The 20,787-nt window shown below is 40.4% G+C and overlaps 3 protein-coding genes across 16 annotated transcripts in view; 2 read left to right on the top strand and 1 right to left on the bottom strand.

Moving 5' to 3' along the window:
- Positions 1 to 4,736, top strand: part of TRPM7 (transient receptor potential cation channel subfamily M member 7) — a 61,665-nt gene extending 56,929 nt beyond the window's left edge. For both annotated transcript variants that reach the window (XM_068958910.1, XM_068958911.1), the window contains 6 exons: positions 245 to 528; positions 859 to 941; positions 1,280 to 1,485; positions 2,096 to 2,147; positions 2,234 to 2,340; positions 3,217 to 4,736. In XM_068958910.1, coding sequence (XP_068815011.1) covers positions 245 to 528; positions 859 to 941; positions 1,280 to 1,485; positions 2,096 to 2,147; positions 2,234 to 2,340; positions 3,217 to 3,347 — 863 coding nt within the window. In that variant the 3' untranslated portion in view covers positions 3,348 to 4,736. The remainder of the gene's footprint in view (positions 1 to 244; positions 529 to 858; positions 942 to 1,279; positions 1,486 to 2,095; positions 2,148 to 2,233; positions 2,341 to 3,216) is intronic.
- A 6,305-nt stretch (positions 4,737 to 11,041) lies between these two features.
- The window catches only part of USP50 (ubiquitin specific peptidase 50), a 12,791-nt gene continuing 3,045 nt past the window's right edge, over positions 11,042 to 20,787 (top strand). The window contains exons 1-7 of one of the 2 annotated variants that reach the window (XM_009681328.2): positions 11,042 to 11,316; positions 13,135 to 13,344; positions 13,584 to 13,779; positions 15,402 to 15,608; positions 16,149 to 16,291; positions 17,474 to 17,606; positions 18,619 to 18,820. In XM_009681328.2, coding sequence (XP_009679623.1) covers positions 11,264 to 11,316; positions 13,135 to 13,344; positions 13,584 to 13,779; positions 15,402 to 15,608; positions 16,149 to 16,291; positions 17,474 to 17,606; positions 18,619 to 18,804 — 1,128 coding nt within the window. In that variant the 5' untranslated portion in view covers positions 11,042 to 11,263 and the 3' untranslated portion in view covers positions 18,805 to 18,820. The remainder of the gene's footprint in view (positions 11,317 to 13,134; positions 13,345 to 13,583; positions 13,780 to 15,401; positions 15,609 to 16,148; positions 16,292 to 17,473; positions 17,607 to 18,618; positions 18,821 to 20,787) is intronic. The other variant, XM_009681327.2, reaches the window with a different exon arrangement.
- Positions 19,648 to 20,787, bottom strand: part of USP8 (ubiquitin specific peptidase 8) — a 25,627-nt gene continuing 24,487 nt past the window's right edge. For all 12 annotated transcript variants that reach the window (XM_068958912.1, XM_068958922.1, XM_068958916.1 and 9 more), the window contains one exon: positions 19,648 to 20,606. In XM_068958912.1, coding sequence (XP_068815013.1) covers positions 20,421 to 20,606 — 186 coding nt within the window. In that variant the 3' untranslated portion in view covers positions 19,648 to 20,420. The remainder of the gene's footprint in view (positions 20,607 to 20,787) is intronic.

Raw genomic sequence — 20,787 nt, 5'->3', positions numbered from 1 at the left:
TATTCAGTGTTCTTATCACTGTTTAGACAGTGTCATTAGTAGTTCTAATCAGGAGGACAAAAATGCTGTGTTACCTTGCTGCTGTATAAAAGAAGCTGGAGAGGGGTCTTCCCACTGGCTAGTTTAAATGTTTACATTAATTCAGAATATTATTAACAACTTAATATCACTGGATGTTTTCACTGCTTGTAATTTTAAACTTGGGAAAATAAATGCGGTAATTACTTTTTGTATTGTAACGTAGGTGAACCAGTCACTGTGTATCGCCTTGAAGAAAGTTCTCCCAACATCTTGAACAACAGCATGTCTTCCTGGTCACAACTAGGACTCTGTGCTAAAATTGAGTTTTTAAGTAAAGAGGAGATGGGAGGAGGTTTACGTCGAGCCCTTAAAGTAGTATGCACGTGGTCAGAATATGATATCCTCAAGTCAGGACATCTTTATATCATCAAGTCTTTTCTTCCTGAAGTTGTGAATACTTGGTCAAGCATTTATAAAGAGGACACTGTGTTGCACTTGTGCTTGAGAGTAAGTTTTATTCTTGTCAGTTATTAAGCATGGACAGGCATAATATTACTATTAAGCAGGATTTTCCCCCTTGAAAACTGTTATATGTTTAAAAAAAAAAAAAAATATCTAACGTTCTCTATGAACTAAAGGGTTAAAAACTCTACTCCAGTATGGATTATTTGCTCAAATAGCCCAGTATTTTAAAATCTTGACATAACTTAAAAAGGAAGTAATTTACACTGTTTTGGGAGGAATAGGCACTTCTGGTTCATGCTACCTTTTCAGCTCCCTAACGTTTGCTGTTACTGTACATAAAACAGCTAACGAAACATGGGCTTTGACTTTTAGGAAATTCAACAACAGAGGGCAGCACAGAAGCTCACATTTGCTTTCAATCAGATGAAGCCCAAATCCATTCCATACTCTCCAAGGTGAGTGTATTTACACTTTCATCATGTTGCACGTTTGTGACTTAGAATGCCTAAAGGGTTATGAACATATGGATCAAATATATTAGGTGCTATTCTGTGAATATATGTCTCAGAGCATTGTTAGGAACGTGTCAAACTGCGGAGTTAGCCTTGGTGGTATTTTCAGTTGATACTTTCTTGCTCTGATTCTAGGTTAGCATCATGATATAAATGACTTTGTATAGTAGTTTCAAATGATGTATGTGACTTGTAAATCAATAAAAAAAATAGTAGTAATGATATATTTTTGTCTTAACTTCTATTTTAGAAATAAATTCAGTAACTATGGTTTTTACTAGGTTCCTGGAAGTTTTCCTGTTATATTGCCACTCTGCTGGTCAGTGGTTTGCAGTTGAGGAGTGCATGACTGGAGAGTTTAGAAAATATAACAACAACAACGGTGATGAAATAATTCCAACTAACATGCTAGAGGAGGTTATGCTAGCTTTCAGCCATTGGACATATGAGTATACAAGAGGGGAATTGCTGGTGCTTGATCTGCAAGGTAATGTCCTTATTTTGAAATTGAGATTGGGCCCAAAGTAGGGGGGTGTGGGTGTGTGGTGGGTTTTTCTTTCTTTCTTTTTTTTTTTTTCTTCCCTTCCCCTTGTACTACCCTTTTAATAACAATGCATATACTCGTAATAAATAGTAAGCGTTATTTAGTGCGCCTTGGTCTAGTTAATCAGAATTCATGGTGGGCTTATTTAACATAGCATGAGATGTTATAGCAACATGGAAGATATTAATATATATTATTTCCTAATAATGTATACCATTAAACATGTTTGTTGGCACACTTGTGTAGTACCAAATATATGGTAATCTGTATTTATCCTGAATTGCATCAGATATTCTGGCTATAAGCAATTCTGTATGGGAAATTTCTCTTGGGTAAAAACTGAAGTGAAGAATTGTAGGCAGATGTAAAATTAGCAAAGTGTTTGTTTAGAAGCAGTTTGTGTAAGGGTTAAGTGTGTCCCTTTTCACTTGATTCTTTTCCCCTTTCTTCTTGGGGAAGCTGAGAGGTCATAACCAAGGATGCCAATGGCTTTCAGTATTAATGCATTTATGTAATATATCAGATTAACTTTTTCTTCATATGCTGTCTGAAGGTGTTGGTGAAAATTTGACAGATCCCTCTGTGATAAAAGCTGGAGAAAAAAGGTAAGATTAAAGAAGAACTTAAAGAAAAATGTAAAAAATTCACTCGAACACATGCAATCTATGCTTATGTTCACTTTATTTTTAAGGTCATACGATATGGTGTTTGGTCCAGCCAATTTAGGAGAGGATGCAATAAAAAACTTCAGAGCTAAGCATCACTGTAATTCCTGTTGCCGGAAACTTAAACTTCCTGGTAAGAGTTGCTGCTGTTTTTCTTTTAAGACACTCATGTCATATGTTGTATGAGATGCCATGTCATAGCTGTGTCATGCTGTGAAAATGGGATACTTAACAAACAACAGCTTTGTGAATTTCGTTGTAGAAAGATATATTATTTTAAAATAAAATCCTAAACGAAGAAATAAAGAATGTCTGTGTTTTCGGTATCCATATGCACAGGGTTTGAGGAGGGTAGACTACAATGTAGAACTTCTCACAGGGTGTTTTTGTTTTTGGGTTTTTTTTTTTGTTAGTTTGGGGTTTTTTGATTTTTAAAAACGTCTTATACTGCAGTGATCTCATTGTGTTAAAACATTTGCTTTTGGATATTTCTGTTGCATGGACTCAACTGTACCCTTCTCAAACCTTGAAATAATTCTTCTGTGTCAGGGTTTAGATCCCAGCAGAACAGCATAAGGAAACTTGCATGATTTCCACCTGTTTCATGCTTCTCTTCCAGGTTGTTTGTCACAGGAAGAAAGGTTGTGCCTTTTATTTTAAATTTGAGTTAGAACTCCTGGTAACATCAAAACAGATCGTGGAAAGATCCCGTTTCCATTGAAGAATGACTCAATATTTGCTATAATATCTATAAATAAATCACCTTTTTAATCACCTTTTTTTTTTTTTTTTTAAAGCAGAGCTTCTTTAGGCTTCCCACTGAATGTATAATGAAAATATCCTTTTTGACAGTGAAGGCATATTGAGGAATTCTTTGTATAAATCCTTAAGCCTACACACTCTGAATCTGGAAGAAAAAAATCTGAAAATATCTGAAAGGTTTTTATGCTTCATTGATTCTACTATACCGAGAAGTACTAACTGAAAATTTTTCGTTTTGTTTGAGTAGATCTGAAGAGGAATGATTACACGCCTGACAAGATTATATTTTCTCAGGATGATTCCCCTGAATTGACAATTCAGCCTGGAAGCTGCACCAAAGAATCAGATTCAGCTAATTCTATTCGTCTGATGCTCTAATGATGTGACCAAATCAGTGGCTTCATCCAAACTTCATGGAACGTCACAAAGTTGTCGCTTATCTTTCCTTCACTTATAATTAAAAGAAAGATGTATCAAAACAAGGATCGCTGTGTTATAAGTGGAATTTTAGGTGGTCCATAATCTAAGGACCTAACAACTTGTGATAACCATCTACAGAGAACAGCTTGGCAGCTGATCATTTTAAAAGGTTGAATAACGACAAGTATTTATGATATGTTTTTAAAGGGGCTTTTTGGCAGAAGGTTTATTTTTAATTTTGCTTTGGTTTAGTGGAGGATTTCCTCTCTGTAATCCTGTGGTGTGCAATATGCCTTCAACCAAAAGGATTTTGGTAGCTGATGTTTTTAAGGTAAAATGTCTGTTTGGCAGCTGTCTTGCTGTCAATCAGCCAAAGATTGAGGGAGAAAGCGCCTACCTCTGTAATGCCAGAGTGTTCTTTGAGCATTTTCAGAAGTGTTCTGCTAATGTTTTCTCACCAGATGTCTTTTTTTTAAGAGGACGGATCCAAATGAGGTGTACGTACACGCCAGTAGGCTGAGGTTGAAGGCAGAAACTTGATCTATTCCAAGAGAGAGTGAGAGAGTCTCCTGAATCAGGATTCAGCTTCATGGCTGTAAAGCTGTTTTTTGTGGAATAGAGCCCTAATTGTGCACAATGTAATTTCTTGTTTTATACATTTCAGTTTTATCAAGTCACCATCAAATAGTAACAAAGCAAGCCATGATAGACTGGTATAATCACATGTAATAGAAGAAATAGTATGTACTGGTCCAAATAAGTTGCCTTGTAAGAACACAAGTTGGAAGTGCTTTTCTTTGTACGTAGTGACTGCTTCAGAAGTTATGCCTTCCAAAGATCTCGTAAAACCAGTATATCAAAACCGAATGTACACATAACTTTTAAATGTATTTAAAATTGTGTAGAAACATCTTTAATGTTATGTTATTTGTGGTACTTATTTAAGAGAGACTAGAGTTGGATTAGCATTATGTAAAGTACGGGAGATTGCAATGCACCTTTATGCCAATAAAATGTAATTTAACTGTCCCAAATATTGTTGAATATTCAGCAAGAAAAACCTGTTGTCCAACTGAAGTTTCATGCTGCGATTTTTTTTTTTTTGTTACATAGGTACTAATTTGTAATTTTTAATTAAAAGGGCGGTATAAAGCTCTATAAATTTTTTTATTCAGTAGTGTATCTTATAGATACAGACAGACCTAAGGCACGAACACAATAGCTGTTTAAATGGTGTTTTATGTTTGACGGGGAAAGGTAAAATGTTATAAGGATATAATACTGTATACATTTTGTATATCATTAAATCTTTAAAGAATCTAAAATAAATTTATTCTTGTTTACAGACTTCTGCTGTCCGTCCTAGTCTGAAAGTTTATTTGGTTGAATTTGAGTAACTCTTTACGTGGAAAAGTAGAATTTGCCGTGCTGGATCAAAGCAGTTGTCCACCTTTGAGGTATCTTGACTTTGGCTTACAGCACAAACTAGAAAAATATGTGAAAACTCCTGTAGTGGACAAATATCTGTGATAGGATTAATTAGTAAATGAACTAAAATATCTTCAACATCTTTAAAATGTTTGTTCTGAATTAGGAGCTCCTTCTAGGGTGCCTGACTGCATCCCCTTCCGTTGCTCTATGGTAATAGGCATCTATTGAATATATGATCATACTTTTTTTTTTAAATGCTATATTTTTAGCCAAATAAAAGCAACAGTTAATGTGTAAGTGAGGCTGGCTCTCAAAATTGAGAGGATTTCTAGAGAAACTTCTAAAGTGCTCTGCGAACGTGACCAAATTTAGTATATAAGATAGGGTAATTATTTCAGGAAAATTGTAAAAGTAAGTAAAGAAACTTTTTGCTTCCTGACAAATACTTGACAGTGCACAGTTCACTTTTACAAGCATAATACTGTCTGACTTTTTTTTTTTTGTTTAGTATGTGACTTTTGAGACTGGTGCGTGGGTGATAGTGGGGAGCGTGCTCTCTCCGCTCAGTGTTGTAGCAACTGCGGCCTGAGTCCTCTGAAAGGTCGAAAGGAACAAAGAAGGTTGAGGACACATATAAGACCTGGGGTGTTTCACAGTGGTTTTACATATTGCTGTATGTCTTGCTGGTTTGAATGCTGGCGTGTTCTGTAAGATTTCCGGGTTTTCTCTAAACTCTGTGTCTAAACTCTGTATCTAAATTAACTTGAGGAAAAAAATTGCAACGTAACAAATGGTCTTTTCCTCCTTCAGACTAACAGAAAAAAAATCAAAAATACCAGTATTCTTCAGGGAAGGCATTGGGAAGATATGATGGCAAAGAAAAGAATTTGTTTGAAGAAGTGGTCAGGCCTTGTTAGGATAATACCTTGTCCTATTGACTTCGTATTTTCTAAAATTAGGCTGTAGGAACATCAAAATTACCCTATGTAAATGAGCTTAATTTAGCTGACTGCATCAAGACTGTCATTCCTCTGCTGAAATCTCTTCGCTCTTGAGAAGTGCCGGTCCCTCCCTGCTGATGAATGAGAGAAGAGTTTGTGAACCTTTAAGCCTCCTTTAGGTTGAAAAGGAGGAAAGTGGAAAGCATCACTGAACATCAGAGAGCTTCTGTTAGCTCTCCAAACCAAAGCATCAGCGTATATTGTTATATTCTAGTTTTTAAATACAGGAATACTAATTCAAACCTTTTCCAATTTTGTTTAATAAAAATCTGAAGTGTTTCAATGATTTTCAAGCTAAAAGGATATTTAACCCATTTAAAGAATATTTCCTATGTAGGGAGATAGGAATAGGTAAGTTATGTTATTGTCAGATGGTTTTGATTTCTCCTGCCACACTCGGAATGAAGAAAAGTCCTTTGAGCTCAGGTTAAACCGAGTAGTATGTGCTCGTAGAATAGTGTTGGTTGCTTATGTAACTTCTATTTTAAAACGCGCTTTAGTTTTCTTTAGCATCAGTATTTCTTCATGCAAATAATCTCGGATGTACTGATATGCTAATTGAATCTTTTAAATAATACATCAAATTCAGCATTGTTGACTGCTTTATTGCAGTATTTCGGGGCTGAAATATTTCAGAACAAAACAGTCCCAAGTACATTGTGGCAAAATCCCAGAAGGTGAGTCTCCTGGGGACCTGGTTTCCTCGCGCTGGGCACTGGTCAGCAGCCATGTGGTCAGGAAAAGGAGGCATTTGCTTTTTCCCACAGCAGCATCTCACTTAATGCAACACCACTTACTACTGCAAGAAATTGAAAGGGAAAAAGATCACAGCTGAAAACATGGTAGTAACAGTTCAAGTTGTATACTGGTAAGAGATTGATTAGGGGGAAAAAAAACACAAAAAACCTAATGCTTCTGAAGAAAAGACTAGATGATTTAGTATTTCTTCTTTTTCAGCCAACAAATTCTAAGCCCCTGCACTTGTGGTAGGTAGCGCAGATGTGGATTTCTGTGTCACGTGTTACACTAAAAATAACATAGTCAAAGCCTTGATGTGGGTTCCACAGAAAGTAGGAATGAGCATATGTTGTTGTGTTCTACTCTGACGCATTTTAGCATTGCTGATTTTAGTACTAAGATTAAAATTCAGCTCTACTGATTATAGTATTTTAGAAATACTGACACTATGTTTCAGGATTTTGGTGATTTAGAATTTTCAATACAAATTGTGGTGTTCCTGCATGAGAGCTATTATAGGTTGATTTTAATATAGCTTTTAAGTGTTTCCCAATAATAGTTTTGAAAAGTTTTTCTCTTTTTTTAATGTTGCCATCAACATGTGTATGAACTTAGTACTTTCTTTTCAATGTGGTTTTTCAAGTCGTCATCTCTTTTTCTTCAGTTCTTCAAGGCAAGTACTGTTACTTTCAGTAAGAACTGAAAAGCTGGTTTCCAGCAGTAAAAGCTGGAACAACATTTGTTAATGCTGTGAACTGCTAAGTGTTTTACAGTGTCATTTTTTTGCATCCTGTACAAGACAAATGAATTTTTTTCTTCCATCTGTTTTTTTTTTTTAACAGCACACCATAATTGGTGTTCCCAACAGAATTCTAAAATAAATTTATTTAGGAGTTAGCCACAGTCCCTTTGTTCTGTGCTGTCCTTTTAACCTGTTCAAGAAGGTCATATGGGGTAACACTGGTACACTGGGACTTCTGTATGTAACCGATAAGAATTGCAACGTCTTGAAATTTTGAAGCCTTGTAATCAAACGCATTCACTCAGTTACCTCAAAATGAGACTGCAATTCAGGTTCTAGATGCTGGGTTTCTAAATACATCGAAGGCGTCCGTGTTCTGTAGAACAGTCTGCTTCTAAGAAACAAAGCTAAGGCGGGGGTGGGGGGTGTTTTTAACATGCTATTTTAACACTTTTCATGCACTTATTTTTGGTGCTGCTTAGAACATCTCTTTCCTAGTCCTAAGACATGCCTGTTGGGAAACTTTTGCAAGTAAATAGTAAGCATTTTGTAGGAAAGGCTATTTTAATGGATAGTTGATGAGGTGTCTACATGCAGCGATGTTGACTGTCATGACAGAAAGAGGTCCTGGAGTAATACTTAACTAGAAATACCCAGACCAGTACCGCAGTTAGCAGCACAGCAGTGCTGTTGCTCTAAGTGTTTGGCTCTGCTCATGCTTATCACTAATAAAATGAAATTGCTAGTGAAATGAAGATGCAATTCCTTTGCACCAACTAGAGTTTTAGCTTATTTTTGTGTATTTGCTTCCTCACATCAGAGGATGAGAGTATACAGCCTGGTACCAGGAGATTTCCAAGAAAATCAAGGAATAAGTTCCAGATGTGGAGATTTCAGATAAAGTGAGCAGGAAAGGTAAGATATGCAGGGCATGCAGGGGTAATTACCATTTCATTAGTAATAATAAAATCTATCTCCGTATTAGTTTCTGTCTTTACTCTTCTACAAAGTTAAATAATACCAAAATATACCAGAAACTATTATCAACAAATCCAGATGGTGATTTCCCTTATTTGTGCCATATTGCTATAGCATCACACATGTACTAAGTATAAAATACAGTCGCATCAGTAGTATTAGAGGTGGAAGGCAAGCCGCAAGGCTTGCTGAGGGGTATTGGGTGCGGGGAGAGGAGGGTTAGGGCAAATGCTTTTTGAACAGTACTTGAACAACTGTTTTTGCAGGGCACTTTGGAGTTAAGATAAACGGCGAGCTGATTATTTTCTAAGGTTGAAACTTCTGGCTTTCCCTTTTCAAAAGATGTAGGCAACAACCCTTGCAACCAGTTGGCAGCCCTCTCTGCTGGCGTTTCCCCCAAAATGGGATTTACGGAGGAGAAAAACCTGCTCCTCAAAAGGGGCAGGAGGCAGGAAGGGCCGTCGTCTTCCCTCGTACCCTTGCTGCGGGTGAGCAGTAGATCTTTTCCTGCGGAGATCTGCTACCCTGTTGCTCAAGGCAGATGTTTGCGGTCATTCTTCAGCCCGTGCTATGGCCTTAGCTCAGCCTTTCCCCGAGTTCAGATAAAATCTCTGACTTCTTCCCTTTCATATGAGTATCAGTGAATATGTTCTTGTTAAATCCATATTAGAAAACAGGAGTACATTTTTCCAGTACCAGACTAATGAAGAAGTGTTAGAGTAAGATTTGTTTAATACATAACGCTGTTATTTTGCGCTTTGTTATTTCGCCCCGCGCAGCGCGGCGGCTTCGTGCTGCGGGGCCGAGCGCGGCTGCCAGCTCAGCGAGCGCCGGCCGCTTCCCCAGCAGCTCGCGCGGGCCGCTCTCGGCGCGTCGCCGGCTCCTGAGCCGCCTGCCGAGCGGGGCCCCGGCGATCCCGCTGCTGGAAGGGGCGCAGCCGCAGAAAGCAGAAACCAGGCTGCGACTCTGGATCGAACCTGGCAGTAGGGGGGCAGAGCCGGGACCAAACAGATACGGCACGAGCAACTAGGCAAGCAGAAGCACCTACGTTAGACACCAATGGGGGAAAAAAAGTTAATGGAAGAGAAAGAATAAAGACAACTTGTTTTTAATAGTTATCTTTCTTCTGAGGGGATATCTGCGAGAACGACGGAGGTAAGCGAACGTCCCAGACCCGGACAATCTCTTTAGCCCTTCCTACCCTGATAAAACGGGCAGCTACACATATGGTCATCAAAATATTACAATTTTGACCTTGACTTTATTTTCGTGGTTTGTTTTTTAGGCTTTAGAAGCTGTTAAAATGAAAGGATAGGGGAGACGCTGAGGAAAATCGCAGGAAAAACAGTGTGAACCAAGAGAAGAGCGGGAGCTGCCAGAAGCGTACCCCGGCTTCCGAACCGGGACCAGATGCTTCTAGCGACTGTTCTTATCAAAAAGAAGATAAAACCAGGAAAACATCAAGAGCTGTCTCATAGAATACAGAGCGTATATAAGTGGCTAAGCTACAATGAAGTAAAGTGAATTTCTTACATGTTTTTTTGATCCCTTCTTGATGTTTTCTCCAATGTTCCCACTGTCTTAATTTTATTTCTGTAATCGCGTGCATTATTGGAGATTCATTCATCCTTCCTCCCCGCCAGGCCCGGGAGCTGCAGGAACATTGGAAACGCTGTGGTAGGAAAGAGGACGAAGGCTCCAGCCGACCAGGCTCTCGGAGAGTTCGCCAAAGGCCGATGCTTGGCGTAGCCTCAGAGGCGTGCAGGCTTCAGTCTGTACCTGCGCAGCAACAGGGATGCGTGCGGACTGGAAACGTCTGGTGCGTTACAATTATCCAAAATGAAAGAATTTGCTGCAGTTGCTTTTCAGCAGGCCGTTTTATAAGTCCGTATCTCTCGCTTGTCCCTGGATTCCTCTGTAGCACTTTGACAAAGTGCCTCTATATAGGCTCAAAAAATCTCAGCCCGACTGGGGGAAAATACATTGTGCTTTGAGTTCCTAATCTGCATATTTGAGCAGAGGGAATAGGCAGAAAGTAAGATTGAAGTCCCAGCTGGTTGAGGTTTTTTGACAAAACATAATTCCAAAAAATGTTTCAGGGAACAAAACCAAGGTAAATTGATTTACATATTTGCACATATTCAAGTATATGTATATATTTGTTAAAAGTTTAAACGAGAGGGTTTTAATGTAGATTTTGAAGCATTTGAAACGCTGGATAAAGTGCGTATACTGTTCCAGAGCAGCTTACAAAATTGTACATCAGATTTTGAGTATTAGGAGTGTGAGTGCTTTTATGTTTCAGTTTGCAGATACACAGCTCAGGAGATGAACAGCAGTGACAGCGCACCTGCTGTCCAAAGAGCACTGAGAGACATCCTTTGCCTCATACTGCACAAATAAGATGATCAGGATTTTTTTAATGGTTTCCTGGGCTTCTGCTGTGGGGACTTGTTATTTCTGGGTCCCAAATTGTATGTTAAGTAGGGAAAATCTGCTGCTCTCTAGTGATGTATGAAATTCAGAGATTATCTAACGGGGCGATGTCGTTGATGTAAACGACTTCTGCCACTACCCCTTTTCTCCTGGAAAAATCTTAAACCGCTGATGTTTTTTTCCCAAACACTAGCGCAAACTCATTCCAAACGATGCTTTAAGGTAGTTCCAGCCACCTGGATTTTACAGTGAACCTTCTCCACCGTCACCGCCCTTCCATCAGAGCACGGAAACTATAAAAGCCGATTAGAAGCTCCGTCAGCGCTAGCAAAGCTTGGGTCAGACGGGAGGCGGGGGCGAGGCGGAACGCGGGAGCCTGGAGCGTCACAAAGCGGAGCCGGGCGCCCGCCGCGCTCCGGAGCTCCCCGGCCCCGGGGCCGCCGCCGCGCCATGGGCTAGAGCCGCGGAGAAGAGGGCTGGCATGAAGAGACGGGAGTAAGCGGCGGCTTGCTGGCCCGCGGAAGGAGCAGGTCTGCGGGAGGCAGCGGATGGCTTCCCGGGCGCCGGCCGCCCCCGATGACTTCGATGCGCTTTGCTCGCTGTGAGTCTGCGTTTGATGCTGTCGTCTGCCAGGGGGACGAGCGTAAAAGGTGGAACTGAGCGTTTTCACAGGGCGCTGGGCTATCAGTACGGCTGGTCGGAAACGCCGGCTCTACTGCTACTGAAATTTCAAAGGAAACAGCCAGTGTTGTGGCTACGTAGGCGTTAGATGGTAGAAACCGGCCGTCAGCCTGGGAGAGCTCCAGAAAGGGGAACTTGGGCTGGGGCTGTTGAGCTGAAGGAGAGAAACGGTTTTCTTGTTCTACAAAATTTTGAGATTTTATTTTTTTCCCCCTCTTTTTGCAAAAAATAGTAGCCCTTAAAAATTCTTCAAGAGAAGCAGCATCAGCAAGCGTGTCTGGGTTGAGCAGGATCCGTATTCAACCCCTGTTCTGCCGAACTGGGCGCAGGGACAGGGACAACTTGCTTCTGCACATGCAAATTCTTTTGCAGCAAGAGAACAAATCTAATATTTTTTTTTTAGTGTGAATTAAGTCGTGTTCTAAGGAAAACGTCTAAAGAGCAACCTGTTTGCAGCAGCATGCCGAATGCACCCCATGGTTTTGGGAAATATGCAAGTCCCATACTACTAAGGGAACAAACTACGATGACATGCGTTTTGTAGGGAGAAAAGCTTAGTACGTTTACAGCTGGCTGGGCTTGCTGACTAATCGAGTCAGAGTGAGTGGAGTTTTAGGGGTAACTCTAAAGTAATTCCTAATTTTAGGAATTACTTTAGAAGCTTGAGTCTTTAAACGATACCTCTTAATGATGTATTCACCATTTTGGGAATAGCTGAGCACTGAAGATACAAAGAGATACAAAGATACAAAGATACAAAGTTTGTGAAATACTGAGCAGGACAAGAGAAACCCAGCTCCCTTTTTACCGCCCCCATCGCTAACTTTGCTGAGTGCAGTCTCCTTACGGGGCAGGTTCTCCCTGTCATTTCTTGGTTCTCTGTCCCATAACAGGAAGTTTTGATGTGTTTTGCTTTTCCAGCAGTACAGCCTTTCTGATATTTCCAGTATCAAAATGAGGTTTAAAATTTTAAGTTCAGAAGTTACTTGGATGGGAGGAAACAACTGACGCAAAGGTAAAGAGGAAACCTGCGTCCACCCCCCCGCAGTTAATCATGTGCTGTCACTGCTACGTTTTCAGTGACGAAGGGTCATTTAATTCACAGTCATGCTGCTGTAAGCTGTGGATTTCTTCTGCCTTCAATATGGAAAAAGGAGCGGGTGTGGGCAGTGTATGCACTTGTTCAAGTTTTCTGCCAATGTTCCGCCTTTGGCTTACGTACAAGGTCCAAAACTAGTTACTGATTTTGAGAATGACCTGACTGTTTATATGCTATCTGTCTCCTTTGTCCGAGGCGCGAGCCCTAACGTACCCGTCCTTTTGCTTTGTCTGGGACGGTTTCTTTGGGTTCCACCTGCCGCGTTCACCAAACGAGCCGCGTGGCTTTTCGCGGCGGTGCTGCGGGAGGCGGTTCACCGGGGACCGAGGAGTTGGCAGAAGTGAGAATAAATGTGCTCCAGGCAGGGAGGGGAGGCTTTGATGCAGGCTGTCCGGACGGGAGAGGGAAGGATGATAAAGGCTGTTGCTACCTAGATACTAACAGCGTGGCCTGTATTGTTTTTTTACACTTAGCAGGTATTTATCACTATAGTAGCTCAATGAAAGCAAATATGAACGTGACTTACAATGATTTTGACAAAGCCGGAAATGACTCCTCAAGACAACGCCAATATCTCAAACAGAACACAAAATGCTTTGTAGCATTTAGCTTTCCGCTGTTGTGTGCTTATCCCCATAGTTGGAAATGCAGCTCTGTTTGGAGCTTGGAGAACTTGAGGGCTTCCAGCAAGGACTCAATCGATAAGATGAACCACCTGTACCAAGGGCTCACCGGCCTGCGAAATCTGGGCAACACGTGCTACATGAATGCCGTTTTGCAGTGTCTCTGCAGCATGTCACCCCTTGTGGAGTATTTCCTCTCGGGAAAGTATGTAACAGCCCTATGCCAGTAAGTTGATATATTCACACTACTTTTTTTTTTTTTTTTTAACCTGTTGTTGCTGTCTCGCTGATGATTCCCATTGCTTCATAGTATCTGTAAAGACCCCCCCGAACCAAATGACAGAGGCCGTCAGAGTTGTACTGTACCCGTATATATTGTCTAAGTTTATCTATTATGCTCCTGTTTGGAAGGAGAGCCACCACATTTTCATACTTTACCTGAAACTTTTGCTTATTTTTCTCAAGGGAGAATGGCGAGTCTGCGACTGCCTTTGGCTATCTGATGTCTGACATGTGGCTTGGAGAGTTTGACTGCGTTTCCCCGGAGGTTTTTCGTTCGGTCCTTGGGGAGCGGTACCCAGCGTTTACCAAGCGGACTCAGCAGGATGCGCAGGAGTTTCTGATCTGCGTGCTGAACGAGCTCCATGAGGCTCTCAAGAAGGTAAGAGCACAGCTGTGACCTCTGGGGCTGTCGCTCTGTTTCCTCTTCGCCTTTTGTTGTTTCCACCTTAGCACGTCATGCAGTAATCCTCTATTGTCCTCCCCCAAACTGCACGTGATGTGGCCGCTAAAACTGTCATTTTCTTCCTTTGGTCCGCAGCCACAAGCACGCAGTCCTTCCTTCGAGAGCTTCCCGTCCCAGGCCACATCAGATTGCAGCCCCTCATCTACATGCTCAGGCTGTCTGTAGTTCCTCTTCCTCACCTCTTTCTTAGGTTTTCTTTTGCTCTTTGCTCTTCCTGTGCTTTATATTCTTTCCTCTGTTTCTCTTTCATCTGCCTAAAATCTTCATGTCTGCCAAACCCCACGTCTATCTTTCTTTTTTCTTCTTCCACACCCTCTGATAAACAGCTTTGCTAGCAATTACATGTCTTCCTCCTGCTTGTCCATAACATTACGTTTTTGTTCCATTTCTCTGAGAAAAGGGGTTTATCTTGCTCTGCCTGTATGCGAACTAAAGACAAACCATTCTGGAGTCAAATTCTGTGACAATATTAAATACTAGGCTACAGAGCCAGTGGGCAGCCCGTCTGCTGTAAACCCGTCATGCTCTTTCACAGAAGTTAGTAGTTTCTCAAAACTCCTTTTTGGAATTACATTAGAAGAAGACATGGTAAACTGCGCAAGAAAAAAATCATGTCATGGTGGATCCCTGGTTTGGGGCTGCTGAGGGAAGGGGCTGGGAGGAGAGAGAGACCACCAAGGCACTGCCATGGCGAATTTGTTGTCAAAGTAGTGAAGGGTGATTCCTGCAACAGAGAAGTGCATCTGCCCGGGGATGAGGATATCAGTAGGTGAGGATAATGAAGAATCTGGGGGAGGGGGGGAAATGCACAGCTAAGAAGAGCTGCACAAGTCAGAGCTCACCCTTCAAAGACAGATTCGTGTTTGATGTTACATGCAAGAAGCTGCTAGGATGACAGGGGAGCTCTTCTGGGTAACCTAAGCATGGTGTATGTCCGGCTGTGATCAAGGCCACCAAGCTAATAGTTGGCTGGAAGAAGATGCTGATAAATAGCACTGGGAATAAAACAGTTCAAATACTGGTTAGGCTTACTTGCCCTTTTATCTTGACCCTTTATCTAGTTCTTTAAAAACCAAACCACAGCTCTGGACGGTACTTGTAACTATTGCTGAAACCTATGAAAACACGGGGACTTTATACAAAGAGTTCACAGATGTAACGATCAACTGTCAAGTTGCAAGAGCCTAGCCCCTCCCTTGCATCACAAGAGTGGGAGCTTGCATTCATGAACCATGTTTTATTCAGTTAAGGTCTTAGTAATATGGAGCATGGAATATTATAGATATAAGAGACTATTTAAAAACAGTCCTACTGCCCACAGACTCTTCTCGAAGAATTGTTAAGTCTATGGAGAAAATGTTGAGTCCTGGCATGTAGTAGCTGTCATTCATTCTCAGTTTCTTTTGTAGGTTTGATTGTCAAGACACGAAATACTTTATCCTGTGACCATTAAAACCCTGTGAAGGCCCTTGTGAAACAGCTGGTTACCTACACTTTGCTGTTGTTGTTAGTTTTTCTTTTTTTCCTCCCCTGCCTAGTCAAGCAGCAGAAGATGCCAAGGAAGCGCAACTGGTGCAAGAGAAAACAGAGTGATTGCCAGTGAAACGTCTATTATCACACAGTTATTTGAGGGACAACTCAGTTATGATATTACATGCCTGGAATGCGAGACCACTACTGACAAACCTGAGATCTTCACGGTTCTTTCTCTCCCCATCCCCTCTGAGAGTGCGTGCTCTCTGCAGGTAGGGCTTCTAATACATCCCCAAATTGTTGGACTCTGCTTCACGTGGGAATAGGAGGCTTAGGCTAATACATGTCATTAAAAAGATGCAGGGTTTTTTTTAGGTGCTTTAGTACCCTGGGACCTAAAGGATATTCTTGAGATTAGGATCAGGTCCTACGATGAGTCGGGGTTTCTAAACTAGTCTCTGGCCCATGGAGGCTGCTAACAGCGTGGCAGGATTGCTCCTGAGCTGCCACGTGACGAAGGACGTCAGAAGAATTGCTCAATAGCAGCTGTGAGGGTTCTTTCACTTACTAAAATGTTTCATTAACTGCAGGGAAAAAAAAAAGAAGCCAATGTTGGCTGCTTTGTGTTCCGAGTATATTTCTGATGTCAGCCTCGCTGCGTCACGCTTCAATTTGCAGAAGCAATGGGCAGCGAAGGGAGCTCTAGAAGGCAAACCCATCCCTGACCTTGCTTAGGGTCTCCGGGGTGGAGATCTGTTTGATCACATGATATGCTTTTTAAAAATTTATTAATTATTATTACTTTTTGACAGGACTGTCTCAGATGCTTCTTTCAGCAAGACACACTGACTTGGAACAACCAAATCCATTGTTCTTGGTGTGGGACAAAACAAGATGCTGCAGTAAAGGCCAACATAACCAAGGCACCAAAGATAATTATTTTTCACTTAAAGAGGTACCGTCTACATGTGCTAGGGATTTGTGAGACAGGAAGGACAGTCATTTTTATTTGGATAAAAATCACTACAACTGGGTCTTTTTAGTACTTTTGAAACCCGGAAACAGAACAGGTAGCTACAAAAATATACCTCTCATACATGCAAGTTGCATTCCTGAAATCTCAGAAAATGTGTTTTACCTTAGTCTATGCTACAACCCACTGAATTTCTCTCTCACTGCATTTGCTATCTCTTTTCCCTCCAAAGAGAAGAAAAACTCCACAGAGGGGTGATTGACTACATAACAGTACAGCATTCCTATGGTTAGGAATGTGACTATAGTTCCTGTAGCGATTTGGACAGTTTGTGACTATGTTCTGAGTGTAAAACTAAAACGGGGGGGGGTTTTGCTTGTCACTAATGCAGCTAAGATTGCATTTTTGTTTATCCCTTAACCAAATCAGGTCTAACATACAAAGCTGCAGAGCCTAAGAACTCCAACTTAGCGTACGTCACTACCCGCTCATAGTCAGTTATGCTAAACTTATTCTGAAGAATCTCTTCTTTCTTATCAACTTCTCACTTATAAAAACAAAATTTACTCTGGGTATGGGTGGGCTCCCTAAACATATGTCTATTTAACATAGACATATGTTATATAAACAGTATTTAATTTCCCTTTTAGTGTATGCTTTCCTTGACATGCTGAAATGAACTTGTGCCCTGGCCTCCCTCTCCCCTGCCCCAAGCTGTAGCCCTTGGCCACACTATAAAAGATAAAAAGTACAGCATTGTAAATAAATGCTACAGAGTAAAGAGAAGTAGCACTTGACAAGAAAAAATAGTTGACAATGATGGTGCAGTCCAAAACTATTAGGACACAGTGACACTGATGCAGAGCTTTGACTTCTATCTGCTCTTGGCACCCATGTCCATTTCTAATAAACAAAAGTGTTAGGAAGCAAAAATCTTTGCTTTTTTTTTTTTTTTGGCTGGGCATCTCTCTTGTAGGTTTAGTGTATTTTCTGTCAGTTTACAATAATACTTACAGTGACACAGGTCTATCTGCTTGAAAACGCTGGAGAGTCATGAGAGGTTTAATCCTTTCCTTTTACAAGGGAGGTCATTAAAGAAACTTCAAGAATACAAGACTGAAGATGACTGTCACTTAAAATAGTTCAATTTTTTTTTTATTTCAGGTTTGACTGTCAAGGCAACTACAAAAAGAAACTTTTAACTGACATTTGCTATCCACTCAGCAACTTGGACCTCTCGCCTTACAGTTACCCATCCTTCCGCAGGAACTCAAAGTACAGCTTGTGTGCTGTAGTGGTGAGCTTTACCTTTCCTGTTTTTAGTTGTAGTACTCTACCTGATGCAGCAGATGAAGCCTGGGTTAGTTTGGACTTGGTCAGAGCAATAGTCGTCTCTGTTCCAGGCACTTAAAAATTCAGAGGCTTTAAATTCTTCTTTTAAAGAAGAAGGGGAAAAAAACCAAAAAAAACCCCCTACTTTGGCTCCATATCCAAGTGTGTCTGCTGAGCAGAAGCGCTTCCTAAATAAAAAAAAGTCAGTCATTAAAAACTAACACATTTTTCATTAGTGAGACGGTGGTACGTACCCTAACGAAAATACTGCATTTGGTCACCCGCTTTTTATAGTCGCAGTTAGACTCTGTGTGAGAGGATGGGCCCTCTTTGCTCGAGTAATAATCCACCAATGACATGGCTATAAAAAAGTTAGTTTTAGAATTCTAATTCAGCATATTCATAAGTAATATTAAACGTGTACATATGCTCCTAACACACACATTCCCTAGGGTTGCAAATTTTTCATACATGCAAGTCCTTATGTTCTAAGAATATAACGTGTAACCAAAGAAGAGAAACATTAGCACCCACCTCTCTCCCTTCCCCATCACATCCCAGCTTTAGAAAGTGTGCACTCCTAACAAATAATAAGTAGTTGCAGGCTCCTCAGTTTTTCAAGTGTAAACTCAAGCTGATCCTGCACGGATCCTCATCTGTAAATCAGGAACAACCAGTCTCTTCTTCCATCACTCACTGCAAGTATGGCCTGCTTACAGTGATCCATATCAGGACTATTAGCCGGGTTGCAAATTTAATACATATGGCAAACCAGAAAAGCATAAGCATCACCTATGAAGTGTCTGTTTGCTCTGTTTTAAAGTGTTTATTTGAATTACTAATCCTCCTCGTAGGCCAAAGGGAGCTAGAATCTTCTCTCCCACCGCTCCCAAGTGCAAACTGATTGCTAACTCCTAGCTTTGGCCCTAAGGAGCGGGAGGGCCCTCTGTTTTAATGAACCGTATTGTTTGTTACAGAATCACTTTGGATTTCTGGATGGTGGCCACTACACGGCGTTCTGCAAGCACTCAGTCACCAAGAGCTGGTACAGCTTTGATGATTCACAGATCACCGCGATCCCAAACTCCTCTGTGCAGACTGCTGCAGCTTATCTTCTGTTCTACACCTGTCAAGCCTTCTCTGCACCCACCAAAAGCCACTAGCAGTGAAAGACTAACAGTGAGTAAGCTAGTGATCTGAGTTCATTGGCAACGCTGTTAACTCAGTCCTGTTTAATCAATAAACTACAGTTTATTACTGCATTACTGGATAATCTGTTGTGGTCTTTTAGGAAGTAACTTCTAGAGAGAACTCTGGAGCTACAGCTTCCAAGCCCATTAAGGAATATACATCAGCTCCATTTGTCTATAGTCTAGCACTTATCTTTTCCATGACAAAATTCATACATCCCGCAAAAATAAGATAAATATTGAGTACACAAAAGCACTTGATAACAGAAAAACCGGGCTTTTTTTCAGGTATTTAAATTGTGTTGTTTTAAGCTCCCTTTCAGAAACTGACAGGAGGCCACTAAAGTGAAAGACAGCACATGGCTGGATCACTGGGGCATTTGTTTAACAAAACAGTAGGGGATGAAGTGATCACTAAAGTAAAGAGAGAAAAAAGATGCCATTACGCTACTGTCATTTTTGTCCCTCTAGCACCTCTAACTCATTCCTGGGTTTTAAGTTCCTGGAAAACAATCAAACCTGCTCTTAATTCCATCAGCAAGACTTGTGTGTAGATAGATTAAAAAACCTCAGACTAGGATTTAAGATTTATGAAAGCCATCCTAATCAAGGAAGGCAAAACCAACCCAAATCTAGATCAGAGAAATGTGTGAAATACAACTAAAATATTTGTCTAAAAGTGGGTTAGTTTAGATACTAAGTACTTTTTTGTCACCTGAAGAACCTCTGAACTTTGTGAACGTTAAGTTAGAGTCTGTCATGATGTAGAATCCTGACCACTACACAAATAGCAGAGAATGCAAACAAACATAAATGTACATTTAAGAGGATATTATATTTTTATATTGTTTCTTCATTAAGGTTTTTAATGCATGTGTACATAAAATTTTATATTAAAAAATTAAAAAGGAAAATCTTGTTTGTTTAGCATAATGCTGAAGTGCACAAATATTGACAAAAGCTAACAGAAAAATACAGCTCTCCTTTTTAATTAAGTAGTGTTGCAATTACTTAGAGCTGGCAAATAAAAGCAATCCTCTGAGTTTTAGAGATTCTCACAAAAAGGACGACATTTTATTATATACATAGTTCTGATGTGCAAGTATGCAATCAATATGTACACTTACATTCCTAACTGTTTACATCGTTCTAGAGTATTCACAGTAGAATCAAGCTTAAGGTTAGAAATGTGAAAAGGCCATAACAGTGAAAGAAAAAAAAACAAAATCAAGATATGCCTTGGCATTTTAAGACATTTTAAACTACTTATTAATAGATTTCAAATGACTAGGTTAGAATTTAGTTTTGGAGCAGGCTAAAAATATAACTGTTCTTAAATAAATGGTAATGCAAGTATGCTTTTTTTAAATGGTTTCACAGATGGCGGTATGACCACAAGCATTATTTATCAGTCTTCTGATTTAAGCAATAGTACTGACCAGAATGAACTTGCTGCAAAGAAGCTGCTGCAACCATCCCCATGTTCTTTAAGTGACTATATGTTTGTCACAATTTTGCATATTTATATGCATTCCCATAGCTATTTTGCTCTTTTATAAAGAAAATCAGTTTTCTTAACCCACACTATTTTATGTGGCTACATCCACTACTCGCTGTTCATAAGAAGTGTAGAAGAGAATATATGCAGCTGAGGATTTCACAGATGATGCCGAGATCTCAGATACTTCATGGTCATCAAACTTAAACCAGCGTTGTTTTGCAGCGTTTTTGCAGTAGGCTGTATAGTGCCCTCCATCCAACCCGCCATAATGATTCTGTAAAACATAAGAAGAAAAGAACTGATGGCCTTGAAAGCTGCCATTTGTTCCCTAGTTAGGATAAGAACCCGGAATGTGAGATTTCTGACAAAATACCAATCTCTTTAGACTACAATTTCACCTGCAATCAGGTAGGTGGCCTTGAAACCCAGATGATCACACAGACTGACATAAAGAC

The sequence above is a fragment of the Struthio camelus genome, chromosome 12 (assembly GCF_040807025.1).
Source record: "Struthio camelus isolate bStrCam1 chromosome 12, bStrCam1.hap1, whole genome shotgun sequence".
NCBI classification, from domain to species: Eukaryota; Metazoa; Chordata; class Aves; order Struthioniformes; family Struthionidae; genus Struthio; species Struthio camelus.
This window is presented reverse-complemented; position numbering and strand designations above follow the sequence as displayed.